The following is a 26428-nucleotide window of genomic DNA, read 5'->3' as shown; positions in this document are numbered from 1 at the left end:
ACATTGTCTCTGCTTCAATTAGCTTACGGTATAATGAAGGAAACATAGAAGTAAGTAGACCAGTTGTTATTGCCATGTGACAAGTACCATGGCAGGGATCTGTGCATAGGTCTGTGGAACTGCCTGGGGTTGGGTGTGGTCAAGGTCAAGGATGGCCACAGTGAGAGTTGCTGACTTATACATTTTGTAATTCCTTGAACCTGGAAGGTGGAAAGTTGTATGGGGAGAAAGAAAGCTGAGATGAATGGTCTTTGCATGCCCCTGGAAGATACATAGTTTTTATCCTGAACTTCATGGAGCAGTATTACATGACTTTAAGCACTCTGTGGTGTGAGAACATTTACACTGAAGAAAAACATTCCTTGAAAACTTTTTTTAAAAATTTGAGTGTGATGACACACAGTGTTCCTTTAGTTTCAGGTGTACAACATAGTGATTGAACTTCTCTATATTATGCCGTGCTCACTACAAGTGTAGCTGCCGTCTGTTACTGTAAAATGCTGTTGTAATATCATTTGCTATATTCCCTATGCCGTGCCTTTCACCTCCGTGACGTATTCATTCCATAACCGGAAGCCTGTATCTCCTCCTCACCTTCACCCATCCCCCCACCTCCTTCCCTCTGGCAGCCATTAGTTTGTTCTCTGTTTACACAGGGGATTCTCCTTTTTACTTGTAAATTCATTTGTTTTTTAGATTCCACCTAAAAGTGAAGTCACATGGAATTTGTCTTTCTCAGACTGACTTAAAAAACATTCTAGTAGCATAGAGAGGTGACTTGAGAGGATGGGTTGAGGCCTGAGGCAGGGAGATTAAGTAGGAGGCAGTAATTCTAGCCCGTGTTATCACTGAGAGAATGGATTGTTTAGGGAGATGGAATGTGATTGAATGTAGAGAATGAGGGATCAAATATGACTCTGGGGTTTCTCCCATCCAAGTACTAACCAGGCCCGGCCCTGCTTAGCTTCCGAGATCAGATGAGATCGGGTGCGTTCAGGGTGGTATGGCCGTAGACTGACTCTGCGGTTTCTAATTCAGGTCCCTGGGTGTAAGGTTGTTCCTTGAAATATGGAAAACAGGGGAAGAGGAGGTTTTGAACTTGGGATGGGGCAGTGTCGTGCTTTCCCTGCCTGCAGAGATGACGCAACACCAACACACACAGGTCGATGCACAAGCTCTTGTTTATTCCCTGGTCGATCTTTCTCCTCCCACTGTGGTGAAGTTCCCTTGCCTTATATAGGGCATAACAGCCAATCACAGAGGTGTTCACGTGAACAGGAGGTATCTGGGGCTCGTAGGCAGTGGTGGCATGCAGTGTTCATGTGACAAGCACGAGGTCACGCGTGGCCAGGGTGGATGTTTTTTAGGCTGTCTGTGCTGCTCGGGCTATGTAGCTGGCGCCATCTTAGGGGCGCGACCCCGACAACTCCCCCTTCTTTATTTATTTGTATGGATAAGGGACCGTGCCTGTCTTAGGTTGGGACGATCAACTTGCACCCTTACCCGTCATCAAATACTGCAGAGCATGCTGCAGCTTCTGTCTTAGGTTGGTACGCCGTTATCGTCCTCATTACCCGTCATTGACTACCGGTCCAGCATGCTAAGCCATACTTGGGGTGAGCTATCATGCTCTATGGCTACCAAGGCTTGATATACAGCCTGCCGGTCTCTGGCTAATGTGCGTTGGAGGGCCCTTATCCAATGCAGCGCCAGGAGGAGGACAAAGAGCACAATATAGCCGAGTGCAATAGTCTCAAACCAGAATTTCCCAAAAGCCACCACTGCCTGCATAGTTTGTAGGAATTGGGAGGCCGTGAGAGGGTTGACTCTCGTGGCATTGATCTGCAGAATCTCCATCCGGAGGGAGGCTGTCAGATTGTGGAATGTGGCTGACCAGGTGCCGTTGAGCATCTGAGATAATTCTCGGGAGAGGTTTGCTGCTCGGGAGAGATTAGAATACAAGTTAGATGGGATGCATATGCCCGATAAGGGCTGGATACAACTGGTGGAGGAAACATTGTATTTCACTCTGACAAAACTGTTCAATGTGAGATCAATGTACATAAAATTAAAAAGTTAAATATACCTCAATATTATCAGTAAATCAGAACATATCTCAACCAGTATCAGAATTACTACCTTCACTGTATCTTTGCTATTTTTACATATACTCACAGTTCCCGGGTTTCGGCACCAAATGTCGCGCTCTCCCTGCCTGCAGAGATGACGCAACACCAACACACACACAGGTCGATGCACAAGCTCTTGTTTATTCCCTGGTCGATCTTTTTCCCTCCCCCTGCGGGGAAGTTCCCTTGCCTTATATAGGGCATAACAGCCAATCACAGAGGTGTTCACATGAACAGGAGGTATCTGGGGCTCGTAGGCAGTGGTGGCATGCGGTGTTCATGTGATGAGCACGAGGTCACATGTGGCCAGGGTGGATGTTTTTTAGGCTGTCCGTGCTGCTCGGGCTATGTAGCTGGCGCCATCTTAGGGGCGCGACCCCGACAGGGCAGTGGGTTGAGGTGGGGTGAAAATGACTATGGTTTTGGATATGTTATTCTTTCCAAATAGAGATGTTGTCTGGGTGAGAATTTTTTACTCTATCCTTCTAGGTTCTTTTGGCTGATATGTTACTTAAATTGACATAATATGAAATTAATAGGAAAAAAAAACTAATTGTGAATGTATGGGAGCCTCATACAGATGTGAGAGATTTGAAGACAGACTGTTCAGGCTTATATGCCATCATGAGCTAAGGTGAAGCAGGTGAGGGCCTAGAGCTTCAAAGGGAAGGAAGACAATTCACAGGAAGATGGAAAGAGCAAATGTTTGTTTGCAGAGACCATGAGACCGGGAATTTGAACAAATAAGTCCTGCCAAGCACTCCCCGCAAGCCTACCATGCCTGGCCCATACTCTTTGTAGTTACCTTTGGTGATAGATCTTTTCTTGGACCAAGCCTTCTAACTAAGTTCTTAGAAGCAGTGAAGTAGTGGGGGCTCAGGGGGAGGGCACAGTTTAAAGGTCTTCCCGAGTCTTTTGGGCCTTGTGTTCTGCCCAAAATAAGCCACACATCAAAATAGCATGTTTTGGGGACACTCGTTCTGAAACCCTTCCATGTCCAGCAGACTGTTGGCTATAAGGGTCCAGAAGTCAGAAAGGAGGTCAGGGCTGAAGCCAAATGTGGAAGTTGGAGCCATATGAGTGTAAATTACCCGGAGAGTGTATGCAGAGTGAGCCAGGGGATGGATATGGAACCTTAGGAATCTTGGTCAAAGATTTGACAGAGGAAGAAGATTCCATGAAAGGTATTGGGAAGAAATAAGTCAAGAGGTGGAAGAACAGTCAGCAGATGATAAAGTGAATTCCTCATGTTCTTTATTATTGAGGGGGCCCCTTTTTTGTGCACGGTCATGAGTGGAATTAATTATTGGGCACAAAGTGTGGTAGAGTGGAAGTCATAGAGAGAAAGAAAGAGCAATGACAACATTGACAAGTATTCCAGCAAGCCAATACTCTAATATTCTGTCTCAGAAACAGAAAGAAAACCAAAAAAATAGAAATAAATATTTTTGTGAGAAAATCCTATAAAACACTTTCCTTATTTCTTCCACAAAATGCTGAGCAAACTACCCTTTTTTCTTGGCATATTTGCTAATTATGGCCACAATTACACTGCCTATCCAGTATCCCCAAAAATGTCCAAATCCCAACACATTCAGCGGTTATTTCCAGGTATCTCGAGGTTGTCACGGGGTCAGATGACCCAGGATGGGCATGACTGGAAACGTGGCTCCAAGACCTGGATCTGACTGGGTTGGGTTCCCCGCTTCTGTTGGGCTCTACTCCCACCTGCCAGTACCTTCTTGGGGAGGAAGCCGAGGAGGCAGCTGTAGCACCAGGAGGCTCTTCCAGGGGGTGAGGAGGCAAAAGAGAGTGAAACCAGCTGTACAAGTGTGTTCAGTTCAGGCCTCTGCCTGTATCGTCTGCTGATTCCGGAGAGCATGGAGGAGCTCGCATGGAGGAGCCCACGGCCAGGGAAGTCGTCTCTGCTCACGGAGGTGGGGGCAAGGGCAAGAGACAATATTTTTGAACAAACACTGAATCTATCACACTTGGCGATTGAGAATCCTTACATTAATTACTTTTTGTGCTGTGCTGTCAGGTCGCCATATTCTGATTATTGCAGTGTGTAGGGTCATTTGACCCCGATTAAGTGATGCCTCGTCCTGCTGAGTTCTGTATGTGTAATTTTTTCATGCTGCCACCAAATCTATAGCTGCTTTTAATCCACTGCCTCATTTCACACGGCTTTTTGAGCAAAGACCTGAGGTGAGCCTCGGCTACCTGACAAGGCTTTTTCTTCTTGCGGCAATGTTTTTTTTTTTTTTTTTTCTTTCCTGTTATTATGCATTGTTAAAATATTTGCTAGTCTGACATTGGGACAACTAGACCACTGGTCCATTTGAATACTTTATTCTAATCCCCTCCTCCTAAATAAGTAGCAAATACAAAGCCTTTTCTTTTGGAAAAATGCGATATAGTTCCTTAAAAAGTATCTCTGTCTATCTACTCGGTGTCCATATTTTCACTGGGAGGCTAGTGAACAATTAGGAGATGAAAAGCACTAAATTGCAAAGGTCTTCCAAAAAATTAATTAAAATTTCATGTGTACGTTCATTCTTTATTCAAATTATGAAATATCTCAAAGATGCAGAACAGAGCTTATCTGTTCTCTGTGCAACCAGAGACATCACACTTCATTGAAGCAAAAAAAAAAAAAATCTATATATCTATATCTGTATCTATATATATCTTTTAAAGAAGAATTGAATTTTCCAGTAAGTTTGTCTTTTTATAGCAGATACCCAAACTCAGTCACACATCTATGATTTGTCCTCTCAGCCTGATGTTTGCTTGGCCTATATACAATTCATTTCATCTGTGTAACCTAGATTGTTTTGGTGCTCTATACTTAGTTTCTTCCTAACAATAAAACCCACAAAGTTATCCCCTTGAAGTGTGAGGTATATATATATTTTTTTAGTGCACGTCAAAACAAATACATATTTATTAAAATAAAGGTGTCCTTTCTGGGGATGCGTGGATGGCTCAGTCGGTTAAGGGGCTGCCTTCGGCTCAGGTCATGATCCCAGGGTCCTAGGCTCCAGCTCCATGTCTAGGTCCCTGCTCGGCATGGAGTCTGCTTCTCCCTCTACCCCTCCCCCAACTCATGCATTTGCACTTTCTCTTTCAAGTAAATAAATAAGATCTTAAAAAAAAAGATGTCCCTTCTGTACCATCTTAAATATCTACTTTGTACACATCATTATCTGGTTTAGCGTGCATGGGGAAACACTATTTTAAGGGCAGTGATGCCAGACTAGAAATACACAATCTAGTTAGGCAACAATATATTTTGGAAAGAGTTACTAACACTTACCTTCCAATTTTTCAGGTTCGTGGAAGGAATGCTTAACATTTGTTACAATGCCATCGATCGTCATATTGAAAACGGTCAAGGAGATAAGATTGCTATCATCTACGACAGTCCTGTGACAAATACTAAAGCAACTATTACCTACAAAGAGGTTCTGGAGCAGGTACTATCGTAAATGTTCTGTATATGTTACTTGGAAATCATATAGAAATTGCTGAACCTACATCCACATCATGTAACTTTACTTCGCTTAATTCATTGACGTAAACTACTATGGTTTCCTCTTAGGTGCATTGGGAAAACTAGAGGTGTGCTAACTCATAGACGGTTTTTATCCCTTATTTTACATGTTACAGTAGAACTGGAAGAGACTCATTTTACAGGGAGAACTTAGCAAGCCTCTAAGGATATGTGTAAGTCCTCTCTTGGCTTTTGCTTCCATCTCCGTTGCCATCATGTCAGTCCGGCTCCTTTTCCACTTTCCTCGTAGTGAAGCAGCATCTTGGCTTCCCCGCTACCAGCCTCCCCTCCTATAAGATCACCACCTGACGTGACACACCAGAGTTTTCTCTAAGAAAAAACCAGTTAAAAACCTTTTCCTTAAAAATTGCTATTAGAGAGTAAAATCTGCCCCCCACCGCCCCCGGGATGTAGAAGCCATTTGGAATGAAGCATTTCCTGAAGGTTCATTTCCAGACCTTCTGGGCCAAGCACACAACCGATTCACCTTGGTTGTCTGGTCATGCCCTCCGGTACTCCTCGCCCTTCACAGGTCTTTCCACACACTGTGCGTTTCCCTAATTTGCTCTTTTTTTCTTGTTTGTTTGTTCTTTCCCATCTGTGTAGTTTTTGGGTGAGTCACAATATTGACAGATGAATTATCAGATTTTTTTTTTTTTTAGCATTAGGGTAGAAGCGAGGTTTCAGAAGTAATTATAAAAGTGTTTGGGGATTGTGGACTGGGCAACATGTATTCTGGCTCTGTGGGGGTATTTATTTACATATGGTTTAAGGGAGATAAAAGTATAGGGAAGGGTTTCTGCTTTGATGCTATTGAGATTTTATTTATTTATTATTTTAATTAATTGATTTTAGAGAGTATGAGTGGGGAGGGGCAAAGGAGAAGGAGAGAGAGAGAGGGAGAGAAGCAGACTCCCTGCTGAGCAGGGAGTCCAACATGGGGCTTGATCTCATGACCCTGAAATCATGACCTGAGCCAAAATCAAGAGCTGGATGCTTAACCAACTGAGCCACCCACGTGCCCCAACATTATGGACATTTTAAGCCAGAGAATTCTTTTAAGGGTGCTGTTGTTTGGTAGTGTTCTTGGTCTTTACCTATGAGAGGCAGTAGAGCACCTCCTGCAGTTGTGAAATGACCAAAAATGTCTCCAGGCATTGCTGAATGTGTCCTGGGTAGCAAGTTGTTACTGGTTGAGAACTACTCGTGTAGCAGAGGTAGTTTGGAAGCATTTGCTTTTAAATGAAGTCATTCGAAAGCACGTTGTCTTCTTTCAGTTTTTTAACCTACTTAGGGCTTCTACTTGGTTTTTAGAAAATTTGGTCAACTTTCCTTGACTCCCAGAAATTATATCCTTTTGCATCAACAGTGTTCCTGTTTAGACTTCTAAGATATTTACAAAAAAGACAACGGGGACAATCCTGAGTTGTTGCAAACAATCAAGAGAGAAATTTAATCCAGTTTTGCTCAAGCCTGGTTCTATCGGTGAATGCCAGCTTCAGCTGACTAAAACATAAGAGGAATTCATGAAAAGGGAAAACTAAAGTACCAGGTTCAGAAAAATGACACACCCCAAGGGAGAAGGGGCAGAGGTAAACATTTAAGGAGAAACCACACATTGTCTGGTAGCTAGACTTGCCGACTTGAGGTAACCCCCTAGACGGACATAGTAGGCATACCTAGTTGGCCAATTTTAGGTCACGTGCCTAAAGTATCAGGCATTTCTTCCTTCAGAAAGAGGAGGAAGAAATGCCTTCTTTTCTTTTAATTTCATAGTAGGAATTGGGGCCCTCGCTCCCTTAGGACTCATATTGGAGGAATTCCAATCCAGTAAGAAGGGAGTTCAAGGCAGCCCAAGACAGAACAAAACAAAATAATGACACATTTATACTTTGGGTACTTTGTATTAGTCTGTACGTGTGAACTCTGTTTTCAGAATGAATTATACAGGAACAGAGCTCATACTGGGGCTGAGGAGAGAGAACTCCATTAGCAAATGACTCTGTTAGTCATCTGAGGCCACGTTTTATTATAGGAGATCATATAAGTCTCCCGATAACCTGCTGGACCCTGTGTTTTATTTTAGGTTTGCATTTTTGGCTTTTAGATGAGGGTTTATCTATGATTAAAAATTTACTCCTCTGATTTGGGCATATTGTCACAGGTTCATTTTATTAATATTAAGGCCTAAGACACAGGCAAATCTTAAGTAGCATACGGATTAGGAACTTTCCTTATATATTTCTGAATCTTATCTACACCAATATTATATTTGATACATAACCATCAGAGCCAAAGAGAAGGCTTTAGAGAAACATAAACTAAGGAGAGTTAAATAATTTCCTGTTGTTTTTTTAAATCAACTGCATAAGCGTTATGATAAATGCACACACATTTTGCTTAGAAGCATTTCTGCTAAGTCATCTTGATTTTCTAATATTGAGTCTAGACTCTTAGACCTTTTTGAGGTTTGTACTGGTTCATTGGTTTCAGTTTAGCCTGACATCAAAGTACTTAAAAGGCCTGTTTCTCTCACCTGCTGGCAGCTTCTGATTCCCCAGGCTTTTCTTCTCTAAAGTACTAAAGGAAGAAGTGTTAGGAAAGAGGGAGGCATTGTGCTTGGCTTTGATTACCTGCTCCCGGTTCCCTGTGGCCTTTACTTTATTAAGTAGAGAAGGCAGAGAAAGAAAGATTTAATGGTAATGCCATTGAGAACAAACAATGAGAAGTGGCTTTGTACTTTACTTGTTTTAATCTCCCCTGTCTCATTTCTACTGGGAGTTTCTGGCTAAGTAAAACTTTATTAAGTTAGTTAGCATTTCTTATTTAATTAGGGAACAGACACATTTTAGGCTAAATTGTTTCAGTGACATGAAGGATCTGAAGATTTTACAGAATGACTCAGAAGTAGAGTTTTTCCAAAACTGTCACCTTTTATGTAGATCTGATAATTTATACAGTCCTTTATTAAGATTTTTTGGAGAGAGATTTGAGCCTGGTTCAAGATCCATTGTTCGTTCATTGAACACATGTTTGTTTTGTATGCCAGACCCTGTTGGGAACAAGGGGTACAAGGGAAGTGCACCCATTTCCTAATTTTAAGGAGCTAAGAATCCTATGTAAATGTAATAAAGGTCATGTTAGAGGGCAGTGTTATGATCTGTAGAAACACATGGGAAGACATGCAGCTCAGCCAACTGTTAATAAGCACAGAAAGGCTTTCTGGAAGAGCCAATGCCTAAAATTAGCCCAAACCACCAGAAGTGGGAAGGGAAATCGTAGGAAGGAGAGTCCTGCCGACAGAAGGAATCACACATACAGAGATATTCAGGGAAGGGAGAACCTAGTGCCCCCGCGGTGGTTTTGGCATAAAGTACAAGCACGAGCAGTGAGGGAGATAGGGCTCCAGTGAACCAGACTCCGAGAGCTCTCAGGACTACTCGACAGTTTTGTACTTTGTCTTGACAGCACGGAAAAAAAAAACAAAAGCCACTCCTCCCTGTGACCTGTGGTTCTGTGTCATCACCTCCTGTGACTTACTCTCAGCCCCGCTGCACCACGCACCCCGGCTCTGCCGCATTGCATTCCCCGGGCCCATGCACCGCACCCCAGCCCCATGCACTGTACACCCTGGCCCCACTGCACTGCATAGCTTGACGCCACTGCACTGCACATCCCAGTCCCACACACTGCACACCCCACTGCACCATGCACCCTGGCCCCATGCTCTGTATACCCAAGCCCCACTGCACTGTATACCCTGGTCACAGTGCACTGTATACCCTGGTCCCACACACTGCACACCTAGCCCCACTGCACCGTGCACCCCGGCCTCATGCACTGTATATCCTGGCCCCACTGCACTGCATACCCTGGCCCCACTGCACTGCACATCCCGGTCCCACACACTGCACACCTAGCCCCAATGCATCATGGACCCCAGACCCATGAACCGCACACCCCAGCCCCATGCACTGTACACCCCAGACCACTGCCTCCTGCATATAACTTTCAGCTCACTCCACTCCTAACTTAAAGCCTTTGTACTTAGCTGCCTTCTGCTTGAGATAGTGTTTCCTCCAGGTATCTTACGGTTCATGGTAGCTGGATGTTATTTTCCATGGGAGCTGGATGAGATTTTCCCTAGCCATAGTAAATAAAAATGCTCCCACATCCACACCACTTCAGACCTCGCTTTTCTGCTTTCTTTTCAATTTTGCCATTTATTACTCAGTACCATTGTTTTTCTTTTACTTAGCTAACTTCTTTTGTGTTGTTTTCTCTTCTAGGATGTACTTTCCTTGAGGGAAGGGCTTTTGTTCTGTTCACAGAGTGGGGACTGGTGCCTAGTGAGCATGTATTGAATGATGAAGGAATGCATGAAGGAAATATGATTTAAAATTTCTAAATGACTCTAAGTTCCTTCAGTGTGGGAACATCTTATCTTTGAATTATATCAGTAATATAACATGAGTTTCTTTCTAAGTAAATTCTGACCTCTTACTACCCGCGAAGAATTGTAACTTATTTACAGTTGGCTTGGAAGTTCAAGATGAATATTTCCTCCATGAATCTTCCACACTTGCAACTCAGATCTGTATCCCAGGACAAGTGTGTGTGTTCTCCTCTTGGTAGTTCTTTACAAGTTAGTGGTTCTAGCAGTGAAATAAAGGCTAGTGTGTGAGTTTATGTTTGTATTTGGATGTATATATTATACATACTGTTCATCGTTTTTAGAAATTCTTACTTTAAATTTATTTTCTCCAATTTCATTTTGAGTGTACCTCCAAAGTTTGCTTTCCTTGGTATTCAAACAGTTGTGATTTTTAAAAATTTTTAAATTTAGGGCACCTGGGTGGCTCAATGGGTTAATCCACTGCCTTTTGGCTCAGGTCATGATCCCGGGGTCCTGGGATCTAGTCACACATTAGGCTCTCTGCTTTGGTGGGGAGCCTGCTTCCCTTCCTCTCTCTCTGCCTGCCTCTCTACCTACTAGTGCTCTGTCAAAAAAAAAAAAAAAATTTTTTTTTAATTTTTAAATTATTTTTTTAAAGATTTTATTTATTTATTTGAGAGAGAGACAGAGATAACACAAGAGGGAGCATGAGCAGGGGGAAGAGGAAGAAGCAGACTCCCCACTGAGCATGGAACCCAATGTGGGGCTTGATCCTGGGACCCTGAGGTCATGACCCTGAGCCAAAGGCAGATGCTCCATTGTGAATTTTTATTTATTTATTTGCAAAATAAAAATGTGAGCTCTATAAAGCATTTGAGAAATTTTCATGAATATATGGAAAACTGATGACATCCAGTGTGTGCTAAATTTTCCTGATTTAATTCAAACTGAAAATGTCTGTCATCTCCACTGAAGGTAATTATTTGAAATATAATTATGCTGGTAGTTGTAATTATGAAGGTTGAGGTTGAATAATTTGGAGGAGAAAATTACTCTGAAGTCAAAGGCCATGTCCCATGAGAAGTCTTTCCTCCAACTCTGCCCTTTAGGATGCTCTTTTCAAAGTCTGAATTCCATCTTTTCAGAACTCTTGTCAGGGTAAGATAATCTGATATTTCTTTGTCTGTCACATCATCAGCATTTTCTTAAGCAAGAACCTAAAATGTAAAAACCACAACACGCAGAAATTCAGCCCTGCCAGTCATTGCATTGTTGAGGTGAAGGGATATAAGCGTGCATATGCTTCGTTTTCTTTAAACTTCTTGAATAGGCAATGAAAACTTGAGTTGTACGACAGTCAGCTCTGCTACAAGGTATTATCTCTAAAAGGGGAATTACCTTCTCCATGCTCGGTGAGTAGGTGAACGACGCTGGTATGAGATTGAATTTACAGTGCTTTGTGTAGGTTTTTTTCCTAGCATGCCATTTTTTAAACTTAGAATGAAATGTCATATACATTCAGGTTAGTACAGAGAGCCTGATGGAACGCTTGTTAGATTTTTCACAAACAGAACACGCCCACATAACCAGATCAGGAGACAGACTATCCCCAGCCCCCGGAAGCATGCGTTATTGCTTCATTTTTGTCATTTCTCCTTCAGCCTTTAGGGGATTATTATTTAGATCCTTACACACCATCCCTGATGGCATTTACTTGTCTGTGAACTTTGTATAAATTGAGTAGTAGAGTGTTCTCATTTGTGTCTGGCTTTTCTATTCAACTTTTTGTGTCTGAGATTCTTTCACGGAACAGTTTTCCAAACTGGTTTTACCAGTTTACATTCCCAGTTGCGGTGTATGAGAATGCCAGTTATCAACAGTTGGTATTGAGAATCCCAAGTCTTTTTTAATTTTAATTTTATTTATTTATTTGACAGAGAATGAGAGAGAGAAAGCACACGAGCAGGGGGAGCAGCAGAGGGAGAGGGAGAAGCAGGCTTCCCGCTGAGCAGGGGGCCTGCCCTGAGGCTTGATCCCAGAACTCTGGGATCATGACTTGAGTGGAAGGCAGCCATTTAACCAAGTGAGCCACCCAGGTGCCCTGAGAATCTCAAATCTTTTTTTTTTTTTAAATTTGGGCCTTTCTGGTGAATGTGTGGTGATACTGCATTATGGTTTTAATTTGCTTTTTCCTAGTAACTACTGAACTTGAGCTCCTTTTTCCTGTGTTTCTTGGCCATTTGTTCCACTTTTTTAAAGTGCCCATTCATATCTTTTGCCCATTCATTTTCCTATTGGATTGTTGCCTTGTTAGCAGGTGGAGAAGTGCCTTTCTCACAATTTAAAGAGAACACCTTATCCAAATCTGAAAACCATAAGAAAAAAAAAAATGAAGATCCTTTAGTGCATGAGTGATGAGTTAAGTGGTTTTTGAGAATTTAAAGCTAAGAAGATATTCTTCTGTTTTAAAAAAAATAATTAATGATATTGCTACGTAATCTACACTGCTATTTTGACTAGTCCTTCTTTGCAAGGAAATTTGGAAGTGAATGCCCTGCAGCAGAATATCATAGAACAGGAAGCATTGAGTCCCACTGTTTAAAGCCGTAACTGATCATTGAAACATGATGCTGTCATAGTATTTTTACTAATGTTAAAGAGCTCCAGTTATGTTGATTTTTGAGTCCTAGCTCAACCTTATTTCCCCGTAAGCCTTATTATTTTGGGGAACTATTTTGTATAATGCCATGTTGTAAAATATATTTTAGCAGACAGACATATTTGTATTTCATTTGAAATTATAGATGAGTAGGCACCAACTACTGATTTAAATTTTTACCAAAATTATAGCTAAAACTCTGTTTTGACTAACTTCTCAACTGAATAAATTGTAAATTAGATTAGATTCTGAGAATACATGTAAAGAAAACAAGTATTAAACCAATTTAATAGATACTGTAGGAAGGAATAGATTAAACAAGAAAGCAACATTTAATATTTGTTAGCTTCCTTTTCCCCATGTTTAGAGTCATGCATTCAAAATAAAAATGTCTAAGCATAAACTCAGAATAACAACAAGACAACCAGTCCCCTTGAATTTTTTCAGCCAGATTTTTCGAGATTGTTTGAAGTGTAAACTCACTTCTTTTTACTTCCCTTTATGCCAGAAGCTATTTCTCCATGATTTGAAGTCCAGGACGCTTTCTCCATACATAAGTTTATTTTTATATATACTTTTTATACTACTCATATACTACTTTTTTTTACTTTTTATACTACTTATTATACTACTTATAATTGCTTTTATACTACTTATTAGTGTATTTCTTGACCAGAGTACTATTCCTTGAGGATATGGGTAATATTTTATTTATTTATTTATTTATTTATTTATCAACATGGTGTCTAATACAGGCCTTTATAGCATAAGCTCATATTGTTTACTGAATGGATTAATGAAAAAAGAACAGTTACTCATCTATTAAAAAGGAAAGAAAAATCTAATCCTTGTCTGAGAGAAATAATTATTTCCAAAAACATTGCTTGTCTGCTCTGCATTGTGCTTTTTTCCCAATTCATTGGAGAATTTTCATTTTTTATTTATTTTATTTCTATCTTTATAATTTTTCAAAAATTTTATTATTTTATTTATTTGAGAGAGAGAGAGAGAGAGAGAGAGAGAGAGAGCATGAGCAGCAGGGGCAGAAGGAGAGGGAGGGGGAATCTGAAGCAGACTCCTGGCTGAATGCAGAACCCTACAGGGGGCTCATCTCAGGACCCCCCCCCCCCCCCCCCCCCCGAGATCACCACCTGAATGGAAACCAGGAGTCAGACGCTTAGTCAACTGCGCCACCCAGGGGTCCCACAGGGTATTTTTATTTTTTAATGCTGTGAGAATCTTGTTTTAGTTTATTGCCTGACTATGAAGGTTTATAGCCTGCCTCACCTAAAACTCTTCTTAAAGCATTTACCTTGGCTTTCTTGGAAACCTGAAATTCGGGTCCATGGCTTTGATACTTCATTCACTTAATTAATTAATTTTTTAATCATTCGTTGATAGGTTTTTTTTTTAATAAAGATTTTTATTTATTTATTTGACAGAGGGAGATCACAAGTAGGCAGAGAGTCAGGCAGAGAGAGAGGAAGGGAAGCAGGCTCCCTGCTGAGCAGAGAGCCTGATGTGGGGCTTGATCCCAGGACCCCGGGATCATGACCTGAGTCGAAGGCAGAAGCTTAACCTACTGAGCCACCCAGGCGCCCCTGTTGATAGGTTCTTAGTAGATGATTTGTCTTATTTTCAGGGTGGCTGACCTCTGACCTTTTAGAAAGATGTCAAAACAGATGTGTTTTGAATTCATTATTCTGGACTCGAATGATGCTGGAGTCAGTGTATTTATTCAAACGTACTTTTGGGACACCTGATAAATATTTGGCACTATTGTGGGCATCATAGACTATAGGGTGAATGATATAATCTTTCCTCATAGGAAAATTGTATTCTGATTAGTGAGATAAATTACGAATAAAAGGATAATACAACTTAAGTGAAAACTTATACAATATAAATGAAGGAAAATATGATGCTACAGGTGACTTGGGCTGCCATTTTAGATATGTTCGTCAGACAAAACTACTTGCTTTCTTACCAAGGAGATGTTTGTAACTTGTTTGTTACCAAGGAGATGACTCAGTGACACAGACCCAAATGGACACTGGGAGAGAACCATGTGCCCATTTGAGTGAAAATCAGGTCAGGCAGGCTCTAGAACAAGAGCAAACTTGGGCCATCCGGGGGCTACCAAGAGTTTAGCAATGAGAAGAAAGAGGAAGAAGATGAAATTGGGGAGTGTCCACGAGACAGATCCTGTAGGACCTTGTGCACCATTGTAAGGACTATATCTCTTAAAAATTTATTTATTTATTTATTTATTTATTTATTTATTTATTAGAGAGAGTGAGAGAACAAGAGAGAGCATGAACAGTGGGGAGGGGCACAGGGAGATGGAGAAGCAGGCTCCCCACTGGGCAGACAGTCTGTCATGGGGCTCGATCCCAGGACTCTGAGATCATTACCTAAGCTGAAGGCAGACCCCTACCAACTGAGCCATCCAGGCACCCCAAGACTATATTTTATTCAAAGTATGATGGGACACTCCATCACTTTGGTTTCTCTGAAGAAGAAACTATAGTGGGCAAGATTAGAAACCAGGAGATGACAAATGGTCCAGGAGAGAAATGAATAGGCATCTCGTAGCTTAAATCTCCTCAGCAATAACAACATTTGCTTGCATGCGGACAGTTAAAGGATGGCATCCCTCTGTGCTTGTGGAAGCTATTCCACATTTGCGTCTTTATCTAGGATCACTGGCTATCCTTAGTGGGTTTTAGAAAAGTCTGATTCAACCTTTCATTGAAGAGCCACCTGCAAATTCCCTGTTTGCTCCCCATCTTTCAAGGTGTTTTTATATAGAACACCATGGGAAGGTTTCTATTTTTCAAGTAGAATTTTAGGAAAAGAAGACTGCTTCTTCAGATACTGTAATTGGTTTTTAAATTGATTATATTTTCTATGGGTGATTCGACCAGGATGTGCGGTGGGACATCATTGCAGCTTGAGAACATGCTTCCTCTCGTTTTCTCTTTCATATAATTTTCTTTGACATGGCCCTGAAATTGCCTATAATTATTATCTTTTTACTATAATTTGGACACCAGCACTATCTTTCATACAAACATGCTTTTCTTTAGGAGACATTTGGCTGTTTGTGAAGCAAGTGCTAATTTACTCCACAGAACATAGTCTTTGGTCAATTTCACCTAACATTTAATATTTGTGTCAAAAACATTTGATCATGAAATTATACTAACCTAAGGACTGCTTTTGAATGAAGATTTTGCAGAATGAATACATACAAGATTTATTAAATTTTTTTTTTACTGTTTATACTGATAAGTTTTCATTTTATAATTTTAAAATTTAAGTTTTTGCATGTATCGAAACGTGTGTGTTATATTTAAACCAAATCTATAAAAAAAATCAAATCTATGTGTATACAGTTTCATATAACATAAATATCTGTTGTTACATTTTCTTATTTTGTCATTACTATTTATATATGTCCTTTTTCCTGGACTCTGCATTTCTTTACTTTAAGGACTATATCTTCCTATTTTGCATCTGCAAACTTGACTGCAGGATATATGCATATACATACTGTATAAGTTGAATCAATGACAGGATACTTATACATTTGAATGGCTTTAAATTAGATTTCTTTTTTTTTTTTAAGATTTTATTTATTTGAGAGAGTGAGACAGAGAACAGAAGCAGGGGAGTGGGAGATGGAGAAGGAGAGGGAGACGCAGACTCCTCACTGAGCAGGGACCCCAATGTGGGGCTCACTCTCAGGACCCCAGGAGCATGACCTGGGCCGAAGGCAGATGCTTAACGACTGAGCCACCCAGATGCCCCCTAAATTAGCTATTAAACAAATGGTCCATTCAAATAGTCTCTACTAGGAAGAAGCAAATAGTGTTGTATCTAAATGAATGTGTACATTCATTTTGTTTTTGTTTTTTTGGGCTTCCTTCACGGCTTAGTTACCCTCCTGCTAACAGAGGCATGGCCTGACCGTGATTTCATATTAGATGTACCACCCTTGACATTAGATGGAAAACCAATTTAGTGGTGTGTGAGTGATAGAAAGTGATTAAGTTGTTGATAAAAAACAGTCTTGAGAAGATAAAAGATGAATATGGATTATGTGAATGATACAACTTAACATTTCCTTTGGTTGAGAAACTGTAGATTATACAAGATACATGTTAACTATTTTCTCTTTGGATAGCGATAGAAATTATAAATTTACATTCAAATATCTATGGTAGGATAAGAATATTAACAATGAACAAAAATAACCTCGAATTTCCTTCTCTTTGATAATTTTCCAACTGGAAGTCAGTAAAAACAAGATGACCCATGAAATAGCAATAATTGAATTGCCCTTTGTGTTGAAGTTTCATAGCACCTTTCTTCGAGTGATTATGGACTCTCAGATGGCTGGGATTTCTAGATTTTTTCCTCTTCTTGTTTGCTGTTGCCTACACTTATTTTCGAAATGATTTTATTTGTGTCTGAATCAAGACTTCAGTATTCTGTTCTAGGGCTCCTGTATTGCTTATCTCTAGATATAATGTTAGTAAGAAACATTTTTTAATGAAATATTACCACATATTTCATATCAAACCAGTGTCCATTTATTTGTCTTGCTATGAGCTAATTTTTTTTATATACCTGTTTATTAGAAGTCTCACTAGAAATGTTTTCCCATACAACTTCATTCACATATATAGACATAAATATATAATTTCATATATGTATGTAATATACAGTTTACAGTGTAAACTTTTCCTGGAGTGACATTTATCCCTGGACACTACTGAAAAAGAAATTTTCTCTTCTGATCATGTAAAACTTTTTTTCCATGGCAGCTCTGATGTGGTTATTAGCACAGTATCAAAACATTGAGTGGCGGCAAAAAGCAGGGTTAACAAGGCCAAAGGGACGCCATCTAGTGGTTTTGTAGCCCTGGTGCAGCCTAATTTACTAATTGTCTACAAGGAAGTGGTTCACAGTTCAGATGCCTGAGCCAAGCAGATAATATAAATGCGAGAAATGGGTGGGGAAAAAAATTCATTATCAGTATATATCACGTCATTTATGGTTATAGGACTATGCTCCCATAGCATAAACATAAAATAAGCAAGATGTAGCAGAATATGTTTTAAACTCAGGATGGAAGGAAGAATTTATGCTCTGTGATTAATGGTCCCAGGGAATGGTGAGTTCAGCCTAGTCACTGACATCAGGTTTAATTGATTGCTGTCATTCAACAACAGAGGTCCAGTGGTGCTAGACTTTACAATTTTTCAGGAGAACCTGGAAATCTAGATTTGTATATGAAGTCCCCTAATTTTAATATGTTGGCTCCCTATTTTTTTTAAAGGTGTGACAGGACTCCCACTTAAATACATCTTGGGGTTGCATTTGGTCATTTTGAAATCTTTTTTTTTTTTTTTCCCAAAAAAGTTCTTGAATTCATCGATATCATTTCTTTCAGAGGACAGAAAAGTTTTGGGGCATCTTCCAGCAGCCTTACGAAGACTGGAATATAGAGTTACTGCTAGATTGGGTCTTGGATGAAGGTCATTCTTATTCAACAATAGACACCATTCAAGATGCTGAAGTTATAGCTGTAAATAGGGCAAACTCTTCTCATTGGTCTCTCCTCACTCTGTACCTTCAACAGGACACCCAGCGATATGATCACAGAGCCTGGCCCCTTTCTACAGGGATCGCACCCCGAGGGTTTGAATATAACTTTCCAGTGTTTTTCTTGGTCTTGACCTCCACATAGAATTTAAGTAGATGATTTATATTGCTTCGGTATATCTTTCTCATAATTTTCGGCTGGGCAGCTTTGAGTTCTTAAAAACTAGCACTAAATTAGCAGGTGCAGATCGGGGAAAGCAAAACACTAAGAGAGTTGTTTGTGACTTCCTATCTTTCATCAGAGCCCTTAACTTTGGACACACACATCTTTCCCCATCTGTACAGAGGAAGTGAATAAAGAGAAAAAGGAAGAATGATCAGGGTTCCAAGTTCTTTGAACTTGCTGAAAAAGTAGGAGAGGCAGAATGAAATGAAAGGATCTGTAAATAGCCCTGTGGCCCACTTCCTTGTCTCAGGCCTCCTCTGTTCATCATCTCAAACAGCCACACCCCAGGGCAAGCCATAGTCCTTCCCACGGCCCATTGGACCCGCATGGGCCCTTTCTTTAGCTCTGGGACCTGATCTATGAGCACTTTCTCCCTTGTCCTTTCTGTTCCAACTCCCTGCTCTCCTTGCGTTTACTCCATCACATCACAGATGATCCCCCTCACACCTTTGTACTGGGGGTCTCTCTGCCTGAAAGAGCGTACTCCTGGATATCCACTTATTCTTAACATGTACATGTCCTTGCTGAAATGCCACTTTTTTTTTAAAAGATTTTATTTATTTATTTTACAGAGATCCCAAGTAGGCAGAGAGGGGGAGAGGGAAGTAGGCTCCCTGCTGAGCAGAAAGCCTGAGGTGATGCCGTGGGGGCTCGAGCCCAGGACCCTGAGATCATAACCTGAGCCAAAGGCAGAAGTTAACCTGCTGAGCCACCCAGGTGCCCCTGAAATGCCACTTTCTTAGTGAGGTCTTCCATCCCCATCCCGTTGAGAATCCTATCCCCCACATTCTCAGTCCCTTTACTTTGTTCTACTCCCGCTCCCCACAAAGTATTGACTACCTTTTAACATAATACATAATTAACTTATGATTATTGTAAGTATTCAGTCTGCTGAAACATAAGCTCTCTGAGGATAGAGATCTTTTTCTTGTTTTGTTTACGGATGTATCAGAAAACAATGTCTGCCATATACATGTGCTCAATATACATTTTTTAGGGGCGCCTGGGTGGCTCAGTGGGTTAAAGCCTCTGCCTTCGGCTCAGGTCATGATCCCAGGGTCCTGGGATCGAGCCCCACATCGGGCTCTCTGCTCAGCAGGGAGCCTGCTTCCTTCTCTTTCTCTATCTGCCTCTCTGCCTGCTTGAGATCTCTGTCTGTCAAATAAATAAATAAATAAATCTTTAAAAAAAATTAAAAAAAATATACATTTTTTTTAAATGAAAGGATGTTGAACTTCTTATTCAGTTAGGTCTAAGCATATTTTATACAGTCTGTTTTGGTCCCCAAAACGTAGGTCAAAAGTAGAAAGAAATTTATGTCTTTGATCTCAAGATAGAGGGCCATCAGTTTGCATAGATAATTAGTATTAAAAAACTATAAAGAAAAAAATTATTGGCTTCAGGCAGCAGAAAGGACAAAGAATATGAGGTTCAAAGACTTGTGATGGTTTCCTGGCTGCATCATTTACTCTCTCTCTGGTCCCAGATTAGCTATTTGTTATATCTGAGTCTCAGTTACCATGTTTCTAACATAGGAGTAATAATAACACAATCTGTCTGATTTAGCTTTTAAGTGTTCGATAATGGTTTCTTTCCTAACACATACTTCTTTTTCAACAGTTAAACCAACATATACCCACATTTGCCATTATGTTACTTTTCTGTTCACTGGACAGATTTCCCCTTTAGAATAAAAGCTCCACAGGGACATATCTGTATCTCCGTTTTTCATTGTTGTGTTCCCGACTTGAAACACAATGTCTGGTACATCATAGTTGTTCAGTAACTATGTTGCTGAATGGATAATTAAGGAAATTTAAGCCACAGAGTTGATATGGCATAATAATAGTAAGTTGGTTTATAGTCAGTCATTGTAATACGGGTGGCTTTTATTACTACTACTCTCTAAGCTTACATCATCCTCAAATATGTGTTACTCAGGCTTCTTTGAACCACTACCAAGATGGAGATCATCTTCTAGTGTTAGTATCTTAACTTAGAAATTTAGTGAAATAACACAGAAAACACTGCTGATGTGATGATTTTGTTCTAGGTCTCTAAGCTGGCTGGTGTTTTGGTCAAGCATGGTGTCAAGAAAGGTGACACCGTGGTTATCTACATGCCCATGATCCCACAGGCGATGTATACCATGCTGGCGTGTGCAAGGATAGGAGCCATCCACAGTCTCATATTTGGGGGATTTGCCTCCAAAGAACTAAGTAGTCGTATTGATCATGCAAAGGTAAGTGCTTTATTTGGAGAAATCAGTAGTAGCTACATACAGTGCAGCCATATTTATCTGTGAATGAATCACCCAAGAATGATCTGTAGTTATGAGATCCTCCTTTCAAATGGGATACTTAAAATGTGTGTTTTTCTTTGGCATATATACATTAACCAGAAATATACTTTGGGGTCAATGTTATGTAAAAAACATCTTGCTAGGTGCTATGAGGATTATAAAATACAAGATTAGGTGCATACCTTTCAAGTTAGCTTGCCGTCTATTGGGGATGTATAATACATACAAGGAAAATAACTGATAACCAATTTATTCATTAACATATTAACTTCCTACTACATGCCAGGTACTATCCTGGATAGTACTGGATAATTACTTACCAAGTGGATGGAACACATGGTTGCTTTAAAACATACATAGTTCTGGGAATGGTAGTACAAGCATAGTGGTGAAGAGGGGTATTGGGGAGGGGCGGATTGCATGTTTAAATGGGGGTACTCGAATAACAAACTTGATAAGGCTGTTGTGAAATAATCATTGAGATAGTCAACTGAAAGCATTTAACACAGTGCCCAGTATTTAGTACTTAGTAAAAACAAGTTAGCTATCATTCGCTTATGAATGTAGAGCAGGAATCCGCCAACTTTTTTCAGGTAAGTTACAGACAGTGACTATTTCAGGCATTATGGGTTACAGGTGGCTACTGGTGTTATTACAATTAAGCAGCCTGACGCAGTGTAAGCAGAGGACATGACCGTGTCCCTAGAAAACTCAACAGACACGTGCTGTGTCCGGCGTCTGGCTCTCACCCATTGTTACAGACCCCTGAGTTAGAAGGAGTCACTTCTTTTAGTTGGAGTGGCTGAGGCAGACTTTCTGGAGTCGAGATTTGAGTTAGATCTTGGCTAAGATTCAGCCAGTTGAAGAGAATGATGCTGTGGGATCCAAAAGGAGAGAAAAAGAATATGATTCTGGCCTGGGCTGGAAATGGGTAAAATTCATTTGGAGGACAGGGAAGAGACAGAGGGGGCTGAAGAGGGAGAGGTGGCGAGCTTGCAGAGGCAGTTTTGTCTGAACTGAGTCCTGTAGACCTTGACTCATCAAGGTTTCTGGCAGGTGGGTGTCTTGTTTTAAGCAAGGCTAAGAGGAGGCAGATGTTGCAATATGATGTGAGCCGGAGGGAGGAGAGAGGCTGCGATAAGACCCATTGGCCTGTCCTCTGTCTGAGAAGTAATGGGCGATTGCAACACAGTAATCGCGGCGGGCTGATTAAGGAAGGGAGGTCATTATGGAAATGACAGATGGTTGACCTTCAGAGTTTCACAAGCCGGAGATGAGACCTTCCTAACAAGGGAGCGAATATGGACTGAGGGTCCCTTGGGTGCAAGGCAGAGAGTGAGGGTTTGCACATCTGACTTCATCTGGTAATAGAAGTGGGTTAGATCAGGTGTTAGAACTGGGGAGCTGGTTTGTGGACTAACTGGATAGATTTTTCTTCTCTCTTTTTCAAACAGGTTGAGTCAGTGCTTATGAAGGTAAATTGGGGGGAAATAGTCACTAACCTGGAGACCAGTGGGCAACTGGGGGCTCCTCTGAGGAAGCTGTAGACGCCAGCATTTTAGCTCTAGAAATCCTAAACACCATTTGGATAAAAGTATGAGATGTAGTATATGCATTCTTTCCTTTTTAAGGAAATTGTATGATGTGGGGTAATCGAGATACATAAAAATGAGGATTTATAAAATGTGTACTATGTATCACCGGCTGTGTTTTTATTCATCACACACGTTGTGGGAAAGACATTTGGGTTTGAAGCCAAGGACCAAGAAAGAATTCTTGAGACATCTTTGGGGCAAAATGGTGCTTTTATTAAAGCACGTGGACAGGACCTGTGGGCAGAAAGAGCTGCCCTGGGTTCATGAGGAGCGGCCAATGGTATACTTTCAAGTTGGGAGGTGTTTAGGGAGAGCATAGCCTCCCAGGTGTTTTGGAAACAAAATAGGATCCTGAAGGGGCTGCTATTGTTAGGAAAAGAGCATTTGTTACTGTTTAGGAAAAAAAATGTCATGAGACTCTTCAGATGTGTATTGATGGGATGATTGCCAACATGTATCTTGGGGGGTAGAGATGGAGGAAGTTTCCAAAGAAATTTTTTTTTTTTTAAGATTTTATTTATTTATTTGACAGATCACAGGTAGGCAGAGCAGCAGGCAGAGAGAGTGGCGGAGAAGCAGGCTCCCCACTGAGAAGAGAGCCTGATGGCAGGGCTTAGTCCCCAGACCCTGAAACCATGACCCAAGCTGAAGGCAGAGTCTTAACCCACTGAGCCAACCAGGTGCCCCTCCAAAGGAATTTTTATATGTTAAAGTAAACATACAGGATTCTGGGGATCAGGCTAAGATTGCCTCTTGTCCTTAATGGACTATTAATATTGAGACAGCTGAGTTCCTAGAGGAATATCACTCTGTTTCAAGGACTTGTCAACGGACTATAGGAAATTTAATAGTTTTTCTTCTGCCTTTGTTCCCTGCATCAACACACACACACACACACACACACACACCCTTCTAAGGAGTGTATAAGTGTATATATTTACTTGGAATATACTTATTCCTTGTACATACTTATGAGCATGACCATTGAGCAGGTCAAATTAAAGGTGAGAAGATGGAGATATATATCTGAGATACTTGGATAGAATGAATAGTTGAAATCAGGAATGATTTTGATGTCCTGATTTTCAAATAAATTACCTCAAGAAAAAGCTTTATTTTAACAGATGAAAATGGAAAGACTGTACAGTATCCTAACAAGTTGGCTTAGATCAAATAAAATCTCCAGTAAAAGGCTGTTGAATAGAAATGTAGAAAGGATTCTTTTTGAGGGAAAGAGTCTAATTTTGACTTTATTAAATTATTCAAGCTTTGATATATTCTATATATATTTTTAATTTGATATGGAACTTACTTTCATTTATTCTGAATTCTAATCTTAGGGAATGTTGTCTAGAATTATTTTTGTGAGTATTATAGATATTAAAATGTGAACTCTACTTAAATGTCGGGTCTTTAAAAATATAATAAAAGGAAGCAAGACTTGTTTTTCTTTTCTTTTCTTTGTCTTTTCTTTTAAAAGTCAGCCTGATACAGCGGGAAGGGAAAGGTTCTGTAAGCAGACAGAAGTAGCCCTCTTTCTGATTCCACCACTTATGACCTGGGGCAAGCTATGTACCTGCACTGAGTTTCAGCTCCATGAATATTAAATAATATTAAAAAATCAGACAGTGTGATATATGCATATACTTGGTATAATATAAACCTTTCCTAGATGAAATGCATCATAACTAGAAATCAGAATTCAGGAATAGATGCACTATCATGGATTGATTATCTGTCTCCTGAATAATTTATTATCTGCCTCCTTTGCTTCACCATTTCTTGGTGAAGAAGTAGTGTACTTAAAAGGATAAAGACATGTTTGTTTCTGCAAATTAATGAGGATTTTGGTTCCGTTCCAGAAACATTTATTCAGAGCTTATGGTATGACGAGCATTGGACCAGGAATAGAAGACTCAGAGATAAATGAGATCCAAATTTGGTCTTGGGGAGCGTCCTTTGCAGGTGTGAGGGAACATTTTCACTACAGTTGGGCACCTGAGGCCTGCCCAGAATGGACATTAACCCTGACTTCTTCAGCTCCCCCCCGGGACACCTTTTGGCTACACCTTAGTATATCTTGAAGAAGGACTAGCAAGTTGTCAGGTCAAGAAAAGTTCCAGATGTAACTTAGTGACAGGTTTAGGCTCTGTGGGGTTTGAAGCTTAAATCATTTGGGGGCCCTTTTAAGAAAAATACAACAAAGTTACAAGTGCAGTATGTGGCAAAAATGAATGTATTTAGAAAGAGAAAAGAATCATAAAAGAAAAAAAATAAATCAGAGATTCAGATCTCCCTCTTTTTTTGTGGTCACATTTAAGCAAAGATGCTGACATAAAAAAATGTAGTAACCCTTCCTAAGTAGCAATAGGCTGACCCTTCCCACCTAAGAAATACTACAACCTCAGCACAGACGAGCCAGTATGGGGGCCTCGGTTAGTGCGGGGCCCCTAGCGTTGCATGTCACCAGCTCAGGGCAATTCTGCGTGGCCTCATGAATTCTTTGGGAAGTATTTTTAAATAGCTCATACTTATTGGCCCAAAGCATCACTGAGTGGAAAGTTTGGAGCAGGTAAGCAAGATCTCTGTGGAAGTTATAGGTCTACAACATTTACAAAGGGTTTATTGTTTTCAGGCCATTTACTCAATAGAGAACAGAATCATTACAGCACTTCTTGTTGAATGTTAAATTGCCAGCCTGCACCTGAAATATTATACTTACCTTAATCAACTGCTCAACTTTCTCAATTACTGTGCTTTTTCCATTGTAGCCCAAGGTGGTTGTTACAGCATCATTTGGGATTGAACCTGGAAGAAGAGTAGAATACATCCCCCTCCTAGAAGAAGCACTGAGATTGGGACAACACAAACCAGATAATGTGCTCATTTATAATCGTCCAAATATGGTAATAGGAATAGTGAATCTGGTGCTTGCTTATGGTGATGTGCTAAGGATCATTATAGTCTTGCCCATGTGAAAGAAACACTAGATTTATAAACAATTACATATACTTCCTGCATATCACCATTTTTGCAAAAAGAAAAAAAGTATGAATGATGTTTTCTGTCTTTATGAAAAAAAAACTAGCTTAAAACAAAAAGATTGAAACACATATAATAATATGTAATGTTAATGAATTGGGTTCTGTGCATAGTCTATTGTAGTGTCATGTATCAATTTAAATTGTAATAATCATGATAATACTAACATTCACTCACTGACTGCTTACCATTTGATCCTTGATTCTCTACTAGTGAGAAGTTTAGAAAATCTCCCTGATAACTTATGAGCATTACTCCTATTTTATGTGAGAGAAATCCAGTGAGAAGAGATAAAACAATGTGCCCAGGTACTGAGTGTCAGGGTCATGGTCTGAACACAGCGCCCTCTGATCACTTGATCCCTGAGCTCTCCTGCCTTGTGGAGTGGTAGGATTAATTTGTATTTAAAAATTGCCTTTTAAAAAATTTTAGAGAAGGCATTTAGTCTGGAAATAAAACCATGTTCAGGAGAACAAAATGTGAATATTCTAAACAGAAATTATGTTGTGATCCATGAAAGAAGAAAAACAGTCTAAAAAACACAATGAATACATTTCACAGTGCTTTTCCTAGTAACTTTGATCTAATGATCACCTTAATTTTACATCCATGCCAGTATCAGCTATTTATAGTGGAAGCAACTTGGGTTCCTAGCAGATTAAAATTTTTTACAGACGAAAAATGACAAGAGTGCAAAGAATTGTGTAATTTTATGGAACTCTTGAGGTTGTCTGCAGAAAATTCTTAAATGACAAGATACAAGAATAGAAAGCATTAAAACGATGTCATTTTGATTACCACCTAGCAATTCCCATGACCGCATTAAATTTCTGTATAAAGTTTTAGTAGTCTGTGGTTCATGGACTGCTTCACTCAATGATTTTAATATTCTTACTGTCTCAAGAATTTT

General features: G+C 40.1%; 1 protein-coding gene and 1 pseudogene across 2 annotated transcripts in view; one reads left to right on the top strand and one right to left on the bottom strand.

The window, feature by feature from the left end:
- The window catches only part of ACSS3 (acyl-CoA synthetase short chain family member 3), a 153407-nt gene that overhangs the window by 26681 nt on the left and 100298 nt on the right, over positions 1 to 26428 (top strand). For both annotated transcript variants that reach the window (XM_032346903.1, XM_032346904.1), the window contains exons 2-4: positions 5464 to 5608; positions 20633 to 20821; positions 25248 to 25382. In XM_032346903.1, the coding sequence (XP_032202794.1) occupies positions 5464 to 5608; positions 20633 to 20821; positions 25248 to 25382 (469 nt within the window). The remainder of the gene's footprint in view (positions 1 to 5463; positions 5609 to 20632; positions 20822 to 25247; positions 25383 to 26428) is intronic.
- On the bottom strand, positions 907 to 1015 carry LOC116594513 (annotated as a pseudogene).

This window comes from Mustela erminea, chromosome 6 (genome assembly GCF_009829155.1).
Source record: "Mustela erminea isolate mMusErm1 chromosome 6, mMusErm1.Pri, whole genome shotgun sequence".
NCBI classification, from domain to species: domain Eukaryota; kingdom Metazoa; phylum Chordata; class Mammalia; order Carnivora; family Mustelidae; genus Mustela; species Mustela erminea.
This window is presented reverse-complemented; position numbering and strand designations above follow the sequence as displayed.